General features: G+C 44.9%; 1 protein-coding gene across 1 annotated transcript in view; it reads left to right on the top strand.

Moving 5' to 3' along the window:
* The window catches only part of LOC308163771 (rho-associated protein kinase 2-like), a gene marked incomplete at both ends in the record, with an annotated part of 53,368 nt that extends 36,989 nt beyond the window's left edge, over positions 1-16,379 (top strand). Inside the window, 3 exons of the mRNA XM_080537958.1 lie at positions 14,251-14,261; positions 15,560-15,723; positions 16,236-16,379. Of these exons, the coding sequence (XP_080394084.1) occupies positions 14,251-14,261; positions 15,560-15,723; positions 16,236-16,379 (319 nt within the window). The remainder of the gene's footprint in view (positions 1-14,250; positions 14,262-15,559; positions 15,724-16,235) is intronic.
* Between the last annotated feature and the right edge of the window lie 2,037 nt (positions 16,380-18,416).

Genomic DNA, 18,416 nt, shown 5'->3' with positions numbered 1-18,416 from the left:
GTCCAGTCCACCGACTGCTTCAGAGTCTTGCCCTTCTGGGCATCGTACAGAGGCCGCAGGATGTGAGCGATGTGGTGGAGGAAGCGATAGTAGAAGGTTACCATCCCGATGAACCCCTTGAGCTCGCTGATTGTGCTGGGGCGCGGGAAAGCAGCGACAGCTTCCACCTTCGAGGGGAGGGGGGTCACCCCCTCTGCGGAGACCCGGTGCCCGAGAAAGTCGATGGTGTTCCGTCCGAACTCACACTTCGCCGGATTGACAATCAGCCCATGTTGGCTGAGCCGTGTGAAAAGGGCCCGGAGGTGGGACAGGTGCTCCTCCTCCGTGGTGCTTGCGACGAGGATGTCATCCAAGTAGACGAAGAGGAATGGTAGGTCCCGGAGCACCGAGTGCATGAGGCGTTGGAAGGTCTGCGCCGCGTTCTTCAGGCCGAACGGCATCCGCAGAAACTCGAAGAGTCCAAATGGCGTGATTACGGCCGTCTTAGGGACGTCCTCGGGGTGCACCGGCACCTGATGGTACCCCCGTACCAGGTCCACTTTGGAGAAGAAGCGTTTGCCTGCCAGGTTCGCTGAAAAGTCCTGGACATGTGGGACCGGGTAGCGGTCAGGCTTGGACGCGTCGTTGAGGCGGCGGTAGTCCCCACATGGGCGCCACCCGCCGTCTGACTTAGGGACGATGTGCAGGGGAGACGCCCAGGGGCTGCTCGAGCGCCGAACGATGCCCACCTGCTCCATATGCGCAAACTCCGCCCTGGCGATGGCCAGCTTCTCCGGGTTGAGGCGCCTGGCCCTGGCGTGGAGGGGAGGCCCCTCGGTCTCGATGTGGTGCTCCACTCCGTGTTTCACCGTGGGCGCGGAGAAGGTGGGCTTGGTAAGGTCGGGGAATTCGGCGAGCAGCCGAAGGTACTGGTCACTTTCGGCGAGCGTATTGGACCACCCGCTGTAGACCGCCTCCCCCTGCGTACAGGCGAAGGAAGCGAAAGTCTGTGAGCGCACAGAAAATCCGCACCAAGGAGGGGAAATGTGACAGCCGCTATGACAAAATCCCACGAAAAGCATTGCCCTCCGAAGCACACGTCCACCGCCCTAGTGCCATAAGAGCAGATAGGTGTGCCGTCCGCGCCTGCCAACTGCGGACCACGCTCCTCCTTCGCCACATCCGATCTCTCTGCCGGAATGATGCTCCACTGGGCACCTGTGTCACAAAGGAAACTGCGACCAGAGGCGGTGTCTTGTATGAAGAGCAGCCTGTTGGTGACGCCAGCGCTCAGGGCCACTACTGAGTGCCGGCCCCGCCGTTTCCCGTCGGTCCGAAGGTGCAGGGTGAGCGGCACCGTTTGGCCTTGGCGCCAAAAGTGGCGTGGTAGAAACAATGGCCCGCAGCGTTACCCTGCTGGCCAGAAGGTCTGGCGTCATCCTTCGCTCTCCTGCGACGGTCGGGTGGCGGGGCGGCCGCGGGAGCGAGCAGGTCGGGGGACCGTTGAGGCATGGCCAAGACGAACCGGTCCGCCTCCCTGGCCAGGGCGCGGGGCTCCATGATGGCGGTGTTGGCCAGCGCCATCCTAACTTGAGCTGGCAATGTGCGCATGAACAGCTCTGTGAAGAGGATCATGGGGTCTTCTGTACCGAGCAGGTTTAGCATCCTCTCCATGCGCGCAGAAGGCCTCTCGTCACCCAAGTCCGACATGGCAAATAGGCGCCGCACCCTCTCCGCAGTGGACAGTTCAAATGTCTCTAGAAGCAGGGCCTTGAGGCGCTCATATTTGTTCGTCGTCGGGGGAGCAGACAAAAAACCTACCACTCGAGCTGCGGTGGAGCTGCCCAACATTGCCACAGCATGGTTGTACCGGTCGTCGTCGTCATCGATGTCACTTTTGTTGAAATGTGCCTCTACAATAGCAAACCATGCAGCAGGCGTTGAGTCCCAGAACTCTGGTAGCTTGAGAGTGGGAGTGTGCGCACCACGCGTTACCCTGACAGGGGATGGTGATGGCTGCCGCTGGTTTGAACGTCTTCCTCGCCCGGACATTTTGCAGGATTGTAATGTTCGCTCGCTGGTTTTTGTACACAATTACGTTAACAAAAATCCACGTCGGGGGTCACCAGTGTAGTGCCGGAGGAAAAAGGAAAGACGTAGGCAACGTAATGATAACTGTTTAATCAAAATAACAACTTGTACTCTCAGTACAGGACCAGAAAATAGATCACCAAAACTCTTGTCTCTAAACAGGAAGGTGCAACGTTAATAATCTTCCCCTCTGCCCCTAGTGCCAGAACTGGTTCCCTCCCACTACACAACCAACAGTAAGAGGAGAACATGAACCCATAATGTAGTCACTACACTATACATTTTTCATATCAGCCTCCTCCTGACCCCCCTGGGACCTCTGTCCCTCTGACCTCAGCCCCCCACCATGACATAGGACTCCCAACAGTGGACACAAATCACGACTTTCATGACCCTATTCTGTCCGTGTGTGAGTGTCTACTGTGCATGTGTATGTGTGTGTGCAACGTTCGCGTGTGTTTCACTTTGACTAGTCATTTTTTTATGTAAAAGAGAATGTTCATAATATGGTTTGTATTTACTGTGACGTTTTGCAATAAAACATTCAACACCCAGGGCTGGTTGTGAGGCGTGGTTCTGGATGGCTGTGAGTGCGCCTGTGTTTGTACGGATTTGTGGAAGTAGTCTGTTTCTTGGTTGTCTGTGGAGAGGCAGTCGCATGAGGCGGAACAGGCAGTTTTGGTGTTCGAGAAGATCGACCTGAGCACATCTGCTATAGGCTAGGTGCACGATCTCCACTACTTCCTGAAAGGCACCTTGCATGAACATATCCTGTCTCACTCTATTGGGTTAATTGATTAATCAGCTGTGCGGTAAACTGTTGGAACACACAGTGCACAGCTGATTAATCAATTAAACCAATAGAGTGAAAAAGGGTATGTTCATGCAAGGTGCCTTTCAGGAAGTAGTGGAGATCGTGCACCTAGCCTATTCTGCTTCAGTCGGTATGACTTAATGGCTAGTTGTCGATAATGAAAGGTGATTTGTAGCTCAGTGATCATGTTCTCTGACTCGTCTCCCAAGTCAGATGTGTGCCTCCCACCAATGACTCCTGGCTAACCTTCTGCTTAACATGCAGGAAATGTGTTATTCGGTTAAGTCGTGACGTCCAAAGTTGGCTGAGGCGCTCTCTTCGAAATGCCAGTAATAATAATAATTCATTATATTTATATAGCGCTTTTCCGAGGCTCAAAGACGCTGACAAATATGGGGAAAAACGGGAAAGTGCTGCTGTGTCCCTTGTTTTATGAATAGATCCCAGTCTAAAAAACGATTGAACTGTCATTCTACCGCTGTAGTACACTGGTACTCTGGTGCAGGGAATTTCTGGTTTGGACCCGGAAATTGCAAAACGTCACGTTTGACGTCAGACTTAACAACCGAATTGTTAATCCTCCATTTCATTCTGAACCCCATCTAAATGCTGAATTAGCCTTCAAATATGTACCGTCTTGTCTTGGTGTAACTCTAAGAGGTAATGCGTTTAGTTGTCATACACTTTTATTACCCTTATGCAGGGCTTGACATTAAGACTTGTCCACTTGTCCGGGACAAGTATATTTTATGTTCGGACAAGTGGACTTCCTCCTGCAGTTGTCCGACGGACAAGTCAAAACAAAGAGAAAAATAAATAAATCAATGTTTTAATAATATCCGCAAAAAAATAATGTCTGATCGAAAAAGTAATAAATGTATTAATGACCTATGTAGCTGCCTTGTCAATGTAGCTGCCTTGTCAATGTATGCTGCCTTGTCAATATCTGCTGCCTTGTCAATGTGTGCTGCCTTGTCAATGTAGCTATCATGTCAATGTATGCTGCTTGTCAATGTAGCTGCCCTGTCAATGTATGCTGCCATGTCAATGTAGCTGCCTTGTCAATGTAGCTGCCTTGTCAATCTATGCTGCCTTGTCATTGTAGCTGCCTTGTCAATGTAGCTGCCATGTCAATGTAGCTGCCTTGTCAATGTAGCTGCCTTGTCAATCTATGCTGCCTGTTCATTGTAGCTGCCTTGTCAATCTATGCTGCCTTGTCATTGTAGCTGCCTTGTCAATGTAGCTGCCATGTCAATGTAGCTGCCTTGTCAATGTAGCTGCCTTGTCAATGTAGCTGCCTTGTCAATGTAGCTGCCATGTCAATGTAGCTGCCTTGTCAATGTATGCTGCCTTGTCAATGTATGCTGCCTTGTCAATGTCTGCTGCCATGTCAATGTCAGCTGCCTTGTCAATGTAGCTGCCTTGTCAATGTATGCTGCCTTGTCAATGTAGCTGCCATGTCAATGTAGCTGCCTTGTCAATGTATGCTGCCTTGTCAATGTCTGCTGCCTTGTCAATGTGGCTGCCTTGTCAATGTCTGCTGCCTTGTCAATGTCTGCTGCCTTGTCAATGTAGCTGCCTTGTCAATGTATGCTGCCTTGTCAATGTCTGCTGCCTTGTCAATGTAGCTGCCTTGTCAATGTATGCTGCCTTGTCAATGTCTGCTGCCTTGTCAATGTAGCTGCCTTGTCAATGTATGCTGCCTTGTCAATGTAGCTGCCTTGTCAAACAATCTATGTCCACTGAGTAGGGGAGTGCGGACATGTTGTCATGCCTAGAGAATCTGGCATCATGCCTTTGAATCAAAACATTAATGCTGGCAGGATCACGTTCTCTGGCGTGCACGTAGATCCACAGTAATTGTTGGAATTGTAATGTAAGGTATTACTGGGTTGTAGTGTGTTAGTAGACAGACACACACACACGCGCATCGTCATATTTGGACAAGTAACTTGAGCTCTCGGACAAGTAAAAGATAAGTTCACTTGTCCGAAGGACAAGTACCTGAAAAAGCTTAATGTCAAGCCCTGCCTTATGACTGGTATTCTGACATGTAGGACTGTGTTATGCACTTTGGGACACTTATTTGACACTATGGAGAAACTAACTCTTCCCTCATCTCTGTCTGTTTTTTCCAGTTAACCTTACTGGGGAGGTGTGGTGCAGCTTCAAGGTGGTGGGTGCTTCCTCCTGTCACGCAATCAAAAAGGACTGATGATAAACAATGTTCCACTCAGCATATCCCAAAAAACGAATGCACACATAGGATCCTCCTTCACGCTTCTCCCAGAGGACTTCTCTCTCTATCCCGCTTCTGCCTTTTTAGAGTCGTAGTCTTTTTGCCCTGTGTTGAAATGTGAGTTATGCCAGTCATTCAACACTGCTAGTCCATCGACAGATGACGTGCCAACCAGCTCATGTACCTGTAGTCTGTGCTTATGTGATGCACCCTCTCCCCAGACTCCTTAAGGTGAAGGAGGGTGTCTAGGGTTTGATATTGGGCCTGGAGGCTCCTGAAGTTCCCTCGCCACAGAACACAGAGCTCTCGTAATGGCAGGGGGGCGAGGAGGACTGAAGCACTTACCTTTTACACTTACCAGAAGAACCGGACTGGCAAAAGTGGAGAGGATTGAGCTCCTCTGCCATCCTGAATGCTTGTGGCCAAGGTGAATAGTTTTATTTTTGGTATTATACAGTGAATGATTACAATGCATCTGAAGTATCTAGTACAGAACACTACACCCACAAGAGAAGAATAGTACTGTACACTGGTATGTGTCACCAGGGGAAGTTGCTCATATAGGTCTGATAGCTCTTCACTCTGGCAATAACTTGTATTTACTTACCACACAGCATGATGGTTATTAGAGGGAAGTATGTTTACTACAGCCAGCTTGAATGCAAGAGGGGGAACCAATAGAACAGCTTGACTCCTTTATGGTATGAATTTACGTCTGGGCAAACCAATGATAGAATACAATGACTTAAAACATGTTGAAGTAGATTTGGACCTTTCATGCGTTTCGTTTTGCCCTTAAACGTATGGCGTAGCCTTCATGTTGAGGTGAAATATCATCTTACCCTGAATTATCCTCATAGGCCAGTCTTCTCCACTGTTCTGTTGGTAGCTAGCCTAACCCTAACCCCAGCAAAAGCTAACAGGAAAGCAGTGGCCTCTCCAATAGATGGGATTCCAAGGAATTTAGCTTTGTCTGAATTACCTGCTATAAATCTCATCAGAAATGTGATATTCAAACAATGCTTAGTAGCCACTATATACTAGACAACCCTGCACATGCTTTTTGACATTTTGTTCCAGTTCTCAGCAAATAGATTATAGAGACTGTGCATACTATTGACAATAAAATAGTTACTTCAATAAATCATTTTTAAGCATAACATGCTACTAAACATAGTTTAGTTTCTCTGACAGCATTTTGGCTCAAATCAGACCATGCTAATGTTCGGTACCTTGGAATCCTGTCTATCTGAGAAACCGCTGTTGACTATTAGCTTTTGCTGGGAGTAGCACAGCAGAGAACGCAATACCAGAGATTATTTCACTACTGGTCTGTGAGGATATTCACCCAAACATGAAAATAGGCTGAACCATCCCTTTAAGGTAACTATGTAAGTGCTGTTGCCTTCATGCCTTTGGTAAATCCACCTGTAGTAAGAATGTGTATTTTTAAATATTATTCCTGGTAACAAGAGGGTAAAGTTTACAAATGTTTTTGTTAAAAAGAACGTTTTAAAAATCTGCAAATATCTCCCACAAGCTGAAGCAGTGAACGGTAACATGTAATGCTTTTTGAATGTCATGCTCTGATATTTTTGTAAAGAATTCCTCTTGGGCACGTGGTGTGTATCTAGCTCATATGTTACAGGTGGAGAGTAGTGGTGTGCTTTGTAGTGCCCTCCTTTATCCAAGAAGTTTCTGAAAAGCACGTTTTATACATATATAAATAAATATACACAGTACACCATCCTTCCAGACAGGCTAGTGACCAAACTACTAGACCTGGGTCTATCACACTCTATATGTGCGTGGATCAAGGACTTCCTGACCAACCGCCCCCAGAGGGTGCGGGTGGGCCCCCACACCTCCACAGCCCTCAGCCTCAGCACTGGGTCACCCCAGGGCTGCGTGCTAAGCCCCATCCTCTACAACCTCTACACCCACGACTTCACCCCCATCCACCCCAGCAACTACATCGTAAAGTTTGCAGACGACACCACCGTGGTGGGATGTATCTCGGGGGGGGACGAGGCGGCGTACAGGGATGAGGTAGAGCAATTGAGCAAGCTGTGCAAGGTAAACAACCTGCTGCTAAACAAGTCAAAGACCCAGGAACTCATCGTAGACTACAGGAGGAAAAAGTCCGAGATCCTGCCCCTGCTCATCGACGGAGAGAGCGTAGAGATGGTCTCAAACCTCCGTTTCCTGGGACACATCATACGGGATGACCTGGCCTGGAAGGACAACACTAAAGGCACCATCAAGAGGGCACAACAGCGGCTATACACCCTGAGATGCCTCAAGAAACAACACAGCAAGCAGGAGATGCTGGTGGCCTTCTACCACGGCGCAGTGGAGAGCATCCTCACCTTCGGCATCTCCAACTGGTACCACAGCTGCACGGCAGCGGAGAGAAACGATCTACAGAGAGTCGTGAGAACAGCACAGGGGATCACCGGCGCCACCCTCCCCTCTCTGGAGAAGCTGTACGAAACACGCTGTCTCAGGAGGGCCTCCAAGATCTCCAAGGACCCGACCCACCCTGGGCACGAACACTTTGTCAAGCTGCCCTCGAACAGGAGGTACAGGACCCCGGCCGCTAGGACAAACAGACTGAAGGACAGCTTCTACCACAGGGCCGTCAAGGCCCTGAACACAGAAAAGGCCTAAGTTCTGGGCCCAGGACAAGTCCGGACGGATTGTAATGGCAGCTAGTGCTGAGGCACAAACATGTACATTTTCAAGCCTGCAAACTGTGACACTTTAAAAAAATGTGAAAAAATACTTTCTTGTGCAATATGACAACCCTAGTTGACTATCTGTGCAGTATAGTACAGTGGATTGTGTACATAGCCTCTATTGATGTAAACCAGCTCCTTATCTTCTTGTGATTTTATGCATCTATGCTTTTTCCAAAATGTGTTTCTTTTTCCTTTCTTAAACACCAGGGGAGCCTCCCCTCCTAAATTTCGTTGTCTGGTACCTGTACTGTAACAATGACAAATAAAGTCTATCTATCTATATATTTTCCATGATGACATACAGTGCACATTGTATTATTTATACTGCCTTGTCCACTTTGTATCTAAAGGCGCTTACATCCAGACCGCATGTTTGATATTGCTACAATAGAGCTCAGTGATAACCCATTAAACATTGAAAAGGTGTTTGGATCATTGTGTGGTGTCTTTTTACATGAGTGAGTTTGTAAACTTGTGGGGCCACTTGCAACGGCACTAGAATGTCAGTGTCTAAATGAAGGTAACTACTTTAGGCTAGTAAGGCATGGTGATTAGTTAAACCGTGTGTTGCTGTCTTTGCCTGATATCTAGTTAGCTTTGAGCTAGGAAAAAAAACATTGTGAATGTTGTAAATGACCCAAGGCCTACAGCTGATCCACCTGTCCGGACCCGATAAACAGCTCTGATCAGGAGTGTTTCATATATTTGTTGGTATGTCAATCCCAATTCATCCAAACCTGCACTACAATCTAGCAGGAGCCTATGCTAACGTGCACCAGTATGCAAAGTGATCGCCTATAGGCTTTAGGATTAGCCTTTTGAAAGAAATAGAAGCCGCACACTCAGGTTCCAGATGCAAAAGAAAATGTTTAATAGGACAACGGTTTCGGCCGTAGTAAATACATACAAACAGTGCAAGAGAGCCATTATATAGTCAGGTAGGCTAATTGAATAGATAGCACCTTGATAGAAGGTTGTTAAGGCCTCCACCACGTCAGGGGAGGGAGACCTTTTCAATACCTATGGAGCCTACCTAAAAGTGAACTATCTTGATTCTGACATCATTGGACATCTGTTTAGAGGAACCCATGGTTTTTAACACCAGACACAACAGCCACTGCTGTTGGATACTTTAGAAGACTTGGAGTTACTTCAGAATATATAGTTCAACCCTGGAATTATATTCACCTGACTCATTGAAGCCCTAACGAGTAAATCACTTTGGTCTGGGCCTTAAGGTCCAGCTGCATCCGCAGGGTGTCGACACCCGGACTATTGAAGACCATAATGGTTCGAGCGGGTCATCACATAAGTAACCGCGAGAAACCTCGAGATTTTAAAGGACTTTAGAGGACCGCGAGATTTTAAAGGACAATGGCAAATACAGCTCAGGTGAGAATTTCGAAATATGATTAATGAACATATAGTTATACATATATGTATATGATTAATGAACGTTATCGTTTTCATATACACTGTATGTATTTATTATTTAGGTTGTTGGATGTGTTACGCATTTGGCTGTTTCGCACGTAGTTTTGTTCATAAATCAGGCTTGGCTAACTGGGTAATCCTATGTGGTTTAGCGTTATCAGATATGAGATTAGATTCAAGATTCAAGATTGCTTTATTGTCTGTCACAGAGTGACAGAAATTCTCCTTTGACAGGCTTTGTGCAGTTCATGAATACGGTATCCACATTAAAAACACACATAGGTCACATACATAAAATAAAAACAGACAGATATAGCAGTGTTTATAAAATGTAGTGCCTATTTAAAAAGTCTAGTCATTTAAAAATAATAGTAAGAAAAACGGTATTATGATTTAAAAGCTAAAATGCTAAAATGTTGTGGTTTAAAAGAAAAACAGTGTGCTTCCTATTTTAAAATGTTCAGGGCGGTGGTTGCAGTAGGAATGAATGATTTTGTATCTGTGTTTTTCCGGGCCAGTGGAGTTCTATAACGGCGGCCTGATGGAAGTGGCTGAAATGATTGGTGGAGGGGGTGAGAGGGGTCCTGTGTGATTTGTGTGGCTTTCCTGATTAGTGACCGGTTGTAGATTTCAGACAGGGGAGTTTGAGGTGAGCCGATGATTTTACTTGCCTGATTGACTATACGGGAGAGTTTGGTTTTGTATTTGACAGTGAGGGAGTTGTACCAGGATGTGTTATTGAATGTGATAATTCAACTTTATTGTCATTGCTGAGTACAAGTACCAACAACAAAATGCAGTTTGGCATATAACCAGAAGTGCAAATAGTGACAAAACAAAGATAATTATATACAGTTATGAGCTATGTACAGTTAATGTATTTCTATTCTATTTTTATTTATATCCCCCCTATTTATGTCTATTTGTCTAATTCTTGTTTTTTTAATTATCTGTGGACTGTGTTTCCAATAAGAAAGCCATAGAAATGTATACATTTGGACCACAGTATGACTTGAGGTAAGCTGGAGAGTGCTAATACAATTTCCATGACAGTTTGCAACCACTGATGCATGTGAGTTTCTTAAATTATTTATTAATCACTTCTTTATAACATTTTGTCTCAACAGTGAGAAGCAGCTATTTGACCATTACATGGTCGAAAATTTGAGCTAAGAAGAAAAAAGGAAGCTGAAAGACCATAAAGACAATGTTAAAAGAGCATTGGCGATAAAGTGCAAACAGCAATGATTTATCACTCATAAGATACACACCGGCTAGACCCCTAAGGTCTAGTGGCACTTTTCCTGGAGGCGCTGTGTACAGGTTTTTCGCCCCTGCTTGCCTGCCGCGTGCTGGGCTCCCTGGGCCGGCCTGCGTGCTTGGTCTGTTCTGCCACTGGGGCACCTGACCCGGCTAGCCTCGTGCAGGGCTATGATAGTCTGAGCCTGGTGGGCTGGGCCGGGTGTGCCGGTGGTGGGGCGGGTCGGGCGTGTGGGGTCCCTCGGGGGGGTTGTGGGGGCCGCAGCTTTGCACTGGTGGGCAAACTGGTAAGTAGTCGCTCTACGACTAGAGGGCTGCAGGGGAATTTTCCTGGATGCACAGTGCACAGGTTTTTTACCCTTGCGTCCTTTTGACCAAGCTTTTGGAACCTGGACACTGGACACAACACTGAACACTACACTACACTGGACACTGAACATCTGTCATTATGAATAAATAAACAAACAAATAAAATAAACAAATAAAACTTGAATTGATTTGATCCCTTGTACACTTTTTTGGGCATTTGTGTTGCAACACACCTGTACATTGTGCACTCTACCCTGTTAGGCCCTTATTTTACTCTAGACAGAAGTGTTGTAACACTTGTTATTAATTCCATTTGGTATACCTCATAAACTTTCTTGCATTTCTGGTGTTTGCATTTTACATATTCTAAATATATGCTATCTACATGTCGCACTGGATGGGGTTAGTGCTGTTGACTCATCAGAAAGTAAAGACTAATTCACAGAGTGTATGAAGATTCCAGTAAGGGTTTTGTGAAGGAGCCCTAGTGCTGTTGACTCATCAGAAATAGAATGTTTTATTTAGCTCATCAGTGGGCGCTCAGCACCATGGACACCTCCAGCCCAGCACCTTGCACCACGGTTCCTGCCCTGCTCCATGGATTACAACGATGATCGCCTGACCCTTGCCTGACTCCACCAAGTCCTTTGCCTGACCCCTCAAACCTGTTTGACCTAATAAAGTCCCACACCTGGGGTCATTGACATTCATTTATTTATATACAGTTAGGTCTGGGAGTATTTGGACAGTGACACAATTTCCATAATGTTGGCTCTGTATGCCACCACAAAGGATTTGAAATGAAACAATCAAGATGTAATTGAAGTGCATACTTTCAGCTTTAATTCAAGGGGTTGAACAAAAATATTGTATGAAACGTTTAGGAATTGCAACCATTTTTATACACAGTCCCCTATTTTCAGGAGCTCAAAAGTAATTGGACAAATTAACATAATCATAAATAAAATGTTCATTTTTAATACTTTGTCGAGAATCCTTTGCAGGCAATGACTGCCTGAAGTCTGGAACACATGGACATCACCAAATGCTGGGTTTCCTCCTTTGTGATGCTTTGCCAGGCCTTTACTGCAGCAGTCTTCAGTTGTTGTTTGTTCGTGGGTCTTTCTGCCTTTAGTTTTGTCTTCAGCAAGTGAAATGCATGCTTGATTGGGTTGAGATCAGGTGATTGACTGGCCATTGCTCTGGCCAATATTCCACTTTGCCTTAAAAATGTCCTGGGTTGCTTACACACTATGTTTTGGGTCATTGTCCATCTGTATTGTGAAGCACCATCCAATCAACTTTGCTAAATTTGTCTGAATCTGAGCAGACAGAATATCCCTAAACACTTCAGAATTCATCTGTCTGCTTCTGTCTTCTGTCACATCATCAATAAACACTAGTGACCCAGTGCCATTGGAAGCCATGCATGTCCATGTCATCACACTGCCTCCACGTTTTTTCACAGATGATGTGGTATGCGTCGGATCATGAGCCGTTCCAAGCCTTCTCCATACTTTTTTCTTCCCATCCTTTCTATTCTTGAGGCTTATGAATGGCTTGCACCTTGTGGTGAACCCTCTGTATTTGCTTGTGTGAAGTCTTTCTTTTATGGTACACATGGATAATGATATGCCTAGCTCCTGGAGACTGTTCTTCACTTGGCTGGATGTTGTGATGGGGTTTTTCTTTACCATGTAAAGGATCCTGTGATCATCCACCACTCTTGTCTTCCATGGACGTCCAGACCTTTTTGTGGTGCCGAGCTCACCAGTGCGTTATTTTTTTCTCAGAATGTACCGAACAGTTAATTTGGCCACTATTCATGTTCCCACTATCTCTCTGATGGATTTTTGTTTTGTTTTTACAGCCTAAGGATGGCCTGTTTCACTTGCATTGAGAGCTCTGTTGACTGCATGTTGTGCGTATACAGCAACAGCTTCCAAATGCAAATGCCACACTTGGAATCAACTCAGACCTTTTACCTGCTTAATTGATAAAGAAATAATGAAGGAATAAATAGCCCACACTGGCCCATGAAACAGCTTTTGAGTCATTTGTCCAATTACTTTTGGTTATTATATATAAAAGAGCTATAATTCATAAACCCTTCCTTCAATTTGGATGTGAATACCCTTAACCTAAAGCAGAGAGTCTGCACTTTAAGCCCACTCCTATATTAGACAGTAAATTCTGTTGGAAATCTCATATAAGATACGTTAGATCCAAAGTATCAAGGAGTATTGCAGTATTGTGCAGGGCAAAACATATTCTGGAACAGAGGATGTTCTATACTCTATATTGTTGTCTTGTCTTACCCTATTTGAGTTACTGTGTGGAGATATGGGGAAATGCATTTAAAAGCACTTTAAACCCATTGATTACACTACAGAAAAAAGCTATGAGAATTGCACATAAGGTCGGATATCATGATCACACAAATAACTTGTTCCTAATGTCAAATGCCTTAAAGCTCATGGACTTTTGAAATTAAATTGGCACAGTTAATGTATAAAGCAAAGACTCAAGAACTCCCAGGTAACATTAACAAATTATTTATAGAGAGGGATAAGGGATATCATTTGAGTGGTAACCACAATTTTAACAAGGGTTATGCTCACATTATTATCTCAGGAGCAGGTGCATATCATTCTACAGAGTTACCATGGAATGGGCTAGAGGAAAATATGAAGGAAAGCAGAAATATTGCTCTATTTGAAAAAAGAAAAATGATTTTTGTTAAATACCAAAATTAGGAAAGGGAAGGTTGTTAATCTTCTGGAAACTAAGGTGTGGTTTTCTGTGTCTTTTTCTTCTGTATTACATTGTGGATACTGGTGTTTTTATTTATTTATTTTGTGTTGTTTCAGTATTAAGAATGGAAAATTATGTTTATTTATTTATTTTGTGTTGTATCAATATTAAGAATGAAAAAGTATTAGAACGGATGATACTGAAATATATGTATTAATTAATTGGATTATATAATGTAAGCATAATTGTTAAGTATAAACAGGGGTAGGACAGGCTTCTTCCTACTCCTTTTCGAACAATTGATAGGATAGAGCTGTCCTCTCCACCTGTGGGAAAGAGAGAGGAAAGGGAGCAGTGTTTTCTGGCTGGTTGGTAGGTCTTGGTAAGATCAGCTGTTCAGGGTCAGCTGGATGCGTGGAATGCTATTGTTGCTAAGTAACCTCACACAGAATACTCGAGGAGGGGGGGGAGAGCAGAGCATACCACACTAAGGCTTATCACTGCTGGCAGCTTTAATAAGTACCCTGCGTTTATCTGCTGTTTTGATGGGTGCACTGTGTTATTATGGCCTATGGAGATGTAGGGCTGTGTGGCTCGGGGGCCCTCCCCTGTTTTTATACCCCTATCAGGCACCTGGTGGGTAATACACAGAGAATTAAAGCTCTGGCCCAAACGTGTCATTACACAGCCCTATGGACGCCTTCCTTCCTCCCCCTTCATACTGTACTATACCTCTCCTCCACACACCCCTCTCCTTTCTCACCTTGTTTTATTACCAGCATCCCAGCATACACCTCTCTCACCTGCCCCACCCCACCCCACCACCCAACAGATATACCTATCTCTGTTTATTACACACACACACACACACACACACACACACACACACACACACACACACACACACACGCACGCACACACTGAGAGAGAGAGAGATAGAAATCCTACTCTATTTGAGGTATCTCTCTTTATTTTGGTGAAAGGAGATTTTTCAAAGATTCTCAATCATGACTGATGACTCAATAATTTGGTTGCTCCATCATGAGCAGAATCAAGAACACACCTAATACCATGTACTGAATTCACAAGGTATTGACATGACTGTTGAAGCTGTGCCATGTTGTACAACAGAGCATTTAGTATATCAGCCTTTTAATACAAGATGTGAACATGTTAGAATGCATTTGAGTAAACAATGTGTTATAAAATAACAGCATCCGCACACTCAAACACTGTGCAAAAACATTGTTTTATTGCGAGCTTTCGGTCATTGACCTTCTTCAGGCATAAAGCAGACAAGTGAATGTAGTGGTATAAAGGGTTCAAACAACATCACTTGATTTAGCCAATGCACAACATCTGTGTCAAACATCCACCTAGTGGCAAGGCATCAAGGGTGAACAATGTGGTGTCAGATGTATCAGATGTATCAGAATTCAGAATGTTGGCCTATCATTAGAATGTGTATGGTTTCCAACGGAATGCATCTTTTGAAAGGCAACTGGCAAAAGTAGAACATTCCAAATCATTTCCAATGTTTACTTTGCATGGTGAAGTCGACAAGGATGTTATTTTAGAAAACAATGGCGCAAAATCAACCACTTGGAGACAGATACCTCTTGAAACTGAAATCCCAGACTGATTCAGATACAGCAGGTATTTATGAAACTCAACTACAAAACCAGACAGTTGTTTGTGGTGTATATAAAGGTTCAGATGGTTATTCCTCAGGTTGAAACTGTACAGGTGTATATAAAGGTTCAGATGGTTATTCCTCAGGTTGAAACTGTACAGGTGTGTCTTTTGGTGATGGGGGATAATATGGTTCTAAATGCTTCAATCGTGAATTCAAAAGATTTTTGTTTTAATGTCAATTGAGCCTCTACTGTATAGATTTCAGTTGAATATAGAGTTGAACCTGTTTCCTGTCTCGTTCAGGACTAAACTCGCGGCCCGCCCAGGAGGTCCAGAGTGAGGCCACCTCCTGGCTGGTCCAGGACTGGTCCTGTCTGCTCTGGGTCCTGGTCGCGTTCTGCCTGGTCGCGTTCTGCCTGGTCCACTTCAGAACCAACAGGAGCCGTAGAGGGGATGAACACAACCAGGTGACTGATGGAGGAGAGGAGAGCAGGAGGGAGAGAGAGAGAGAGGAGGGAGAGAGAGAGAGAGAGAGGAGGAAGTTAGAGAGAGAGGAGGGAGAGGAGGGAGATAGAGAGAGAGGAGGGATAGAGAGAGAGAGAGAGGAGGGAGATAGGGAGAGGAGGGAGAGAGAGAGAGGAGGGAGAGAGAGAGAGGAGGGAGAGAGAGGGAGATAGAGAGAGAGGAGGGAGGGGGAGAGAGAGAGAGAGAGGAGGGAGAGAGAGAGAGAGAGTGAGAGGAGGGAGATAGAGAGACAGGGGAGGGAGAGAGAGGGGGATAGATAGGGAGAGAGAGGAGGGCGAGAAAGAGGAAGGAGAGAAAGAGAGAGAGAGAGAGAGAGAGAGAGAGAGAGAGAGAGAGAGAGAGAGAGAGAGAGAGAGAGAGAGAGAGAGAGGGGTAAGACCCAGCAGTAACAATTCATTGATGACATTCAGAACGTCCAATTGACCTCTGACCCCCCCCACCCCCCCTCCCCCAGCCTGGCCCCTCCCCCATGCCCTCCGACATGCACAGCAGCTACGACGAGAGAGACTTCTCCGATGACTACGATGACTACTCCAACATGCACAACAGCTACGACAAGAGAGACTTCTCCGATGACTACTCTGACAGGTCTCTGTGACATCACCGGTGACATCATCATCAACAGACAGTAGTGTGCGTTTACGCTGGTATATTTTTGAAACACCACCAAACTTGCAGTTGATATGAAATAAAACTGTTTTCTTTGCTCATAATCATCACCTCGTGGGCTTGTCTTCTGCTGTGATCTGTTGGTGCTCTGGGTTGCTAGGCAACGGCAGACAGGATGTCAGAGGTTCTCATCTGGTATAAAACTTCTCATCTTTAAAAAAAGTTAAAGTTCCGGAAGAAACTTGGGGCTGGAAACTTGGGCTGGAGTGTTGGTAGTGTTGAACGTTTACAGACAGACGCACATACACACACATCCACACATACACACATACACACACACACACACACATACACACATACACACACATACACACATACACACATACACACACATACACACACATACACACATATACACATATACACACACACACACACACACACACACAAACACACACACACACACACACACATACACACATACACACATACACACATATACACACACACACACACACACACAAACACACACACACACACACACACACACACATACACACACACATACACACACACACGTTCCTACTCTCCCTGTAAGTTCACACACACACACACACACACACACACACACACACACACACACATACACACGCTCATACTCTCTCTGTTAGTTCCATGCTTGTAACACCACTAGTGGGGGCCTGGGGGAGGCATGGGGCGAGGGGGCGAGGGGGGGGAGGTAGGAGGGAGGAGGGAGGAGGGAGGGGACCCAGGGGTTGGAAGATCTTGCTGACCTGCATTGTACGACAGGATATACAGGCAGAATATACATTGGGGGAAAGTATTCAACGTTTGAAATCAATAATATCTTCATTGCAGCTATTCACATGCAATTTAGGCCAGACATTGGTATTAACTCAATAAAACTGACCAAATTGGAAAACTCCAATCCATAGAAAAACGTTATGTGCAATAAAGTGGTATGGCACAGGAACAAAGTATTGAACGCAGTAACTGAAATGTATTTAATACTCGGAGGAGAAGCCTTTGTTTCCAATGACAGCTTCAAGACGATTCCTGTATGGAAAAACACATCTCTCACAGTGATCAGATGGGATTTTGGCTCATTCTTTAACACAGACAGTCTTTAAATCCGGAAGATTTTGTGGGGACCGCTGGTGAATCTTGATCTTCGGTTCCTTCCACATGTTCTATTGGATTTAACTCTGGTGATGGTCTTCGTGCGTCCGGGTGAAGCGCGTGTCGGATGCAGCTGGATATACTTGAAAATTGCGGGAAAATTTGCTTACGCACCGGCACCTTAGTGTACGAGAGCTTTATAAAGGCCCCAGCACTACTCATAGAGGTGGAGGTGTCGCCCTCTAGTGTTCAGAGACAGTTACTGATATTACCATCACTGCAAAGAGAGGCAGAAGACTGGCCTGTTATGTATTCTTCCCTGGTTGTTATTACATGCTATATTAAAACACATGAACCCCCTAGACTAACAAGCTCTTCTGCAGGGTGCCATCATCATTGATTATTACTAAATGAAACAGATTGAAAGCATCTACAATAATTGACCTTTATTAAAATATATAAATATGATGAAAAGTGTTAGAAACATGATATGAAACAACAATACAGCATATCAAAATAGGAAAATAGGGAAACTACTTAGATGAAGCAACAATATTTCTGAATACAAGAAAAAGCAGAACATCATTGTTTATGCAAAAAAAATAATAATTCTCCAAGCAAACTGTAAAACCCATGCATACCTCTGTATAACCCTTACAAAAGAGAAAACACACTTGAAATATTTTTGGGGGGGGATTCAAACAACAACAAAATGCGATGGGGCTGGAGAAATGTAACCACTCTCAGATTCAGAGACGGAGCTATGGATGTAATAACCAACCATCCATGAGATCAACATGATAGTTTTAACCATGTTTTGAAATTATACAGTGTTTGTTAACAATGACATTGTTTATAACAAGTAAAACAATAATTTTCTAACCCA

This window comes from Nansenia antarctica (assembly GCF_963989245.1).
Source record: "Nansenia antarctica genome assembly, chromosome: 8".
NCBI lineage: Eukaryota > Metazoa > Chordata > Actinopteri > Argentiniformes > Microstomatidae > Nansenia > Nansenia antarctica.
This window is presented reverse-complemented; position numbering and strand designations above follow the sequence as displayed.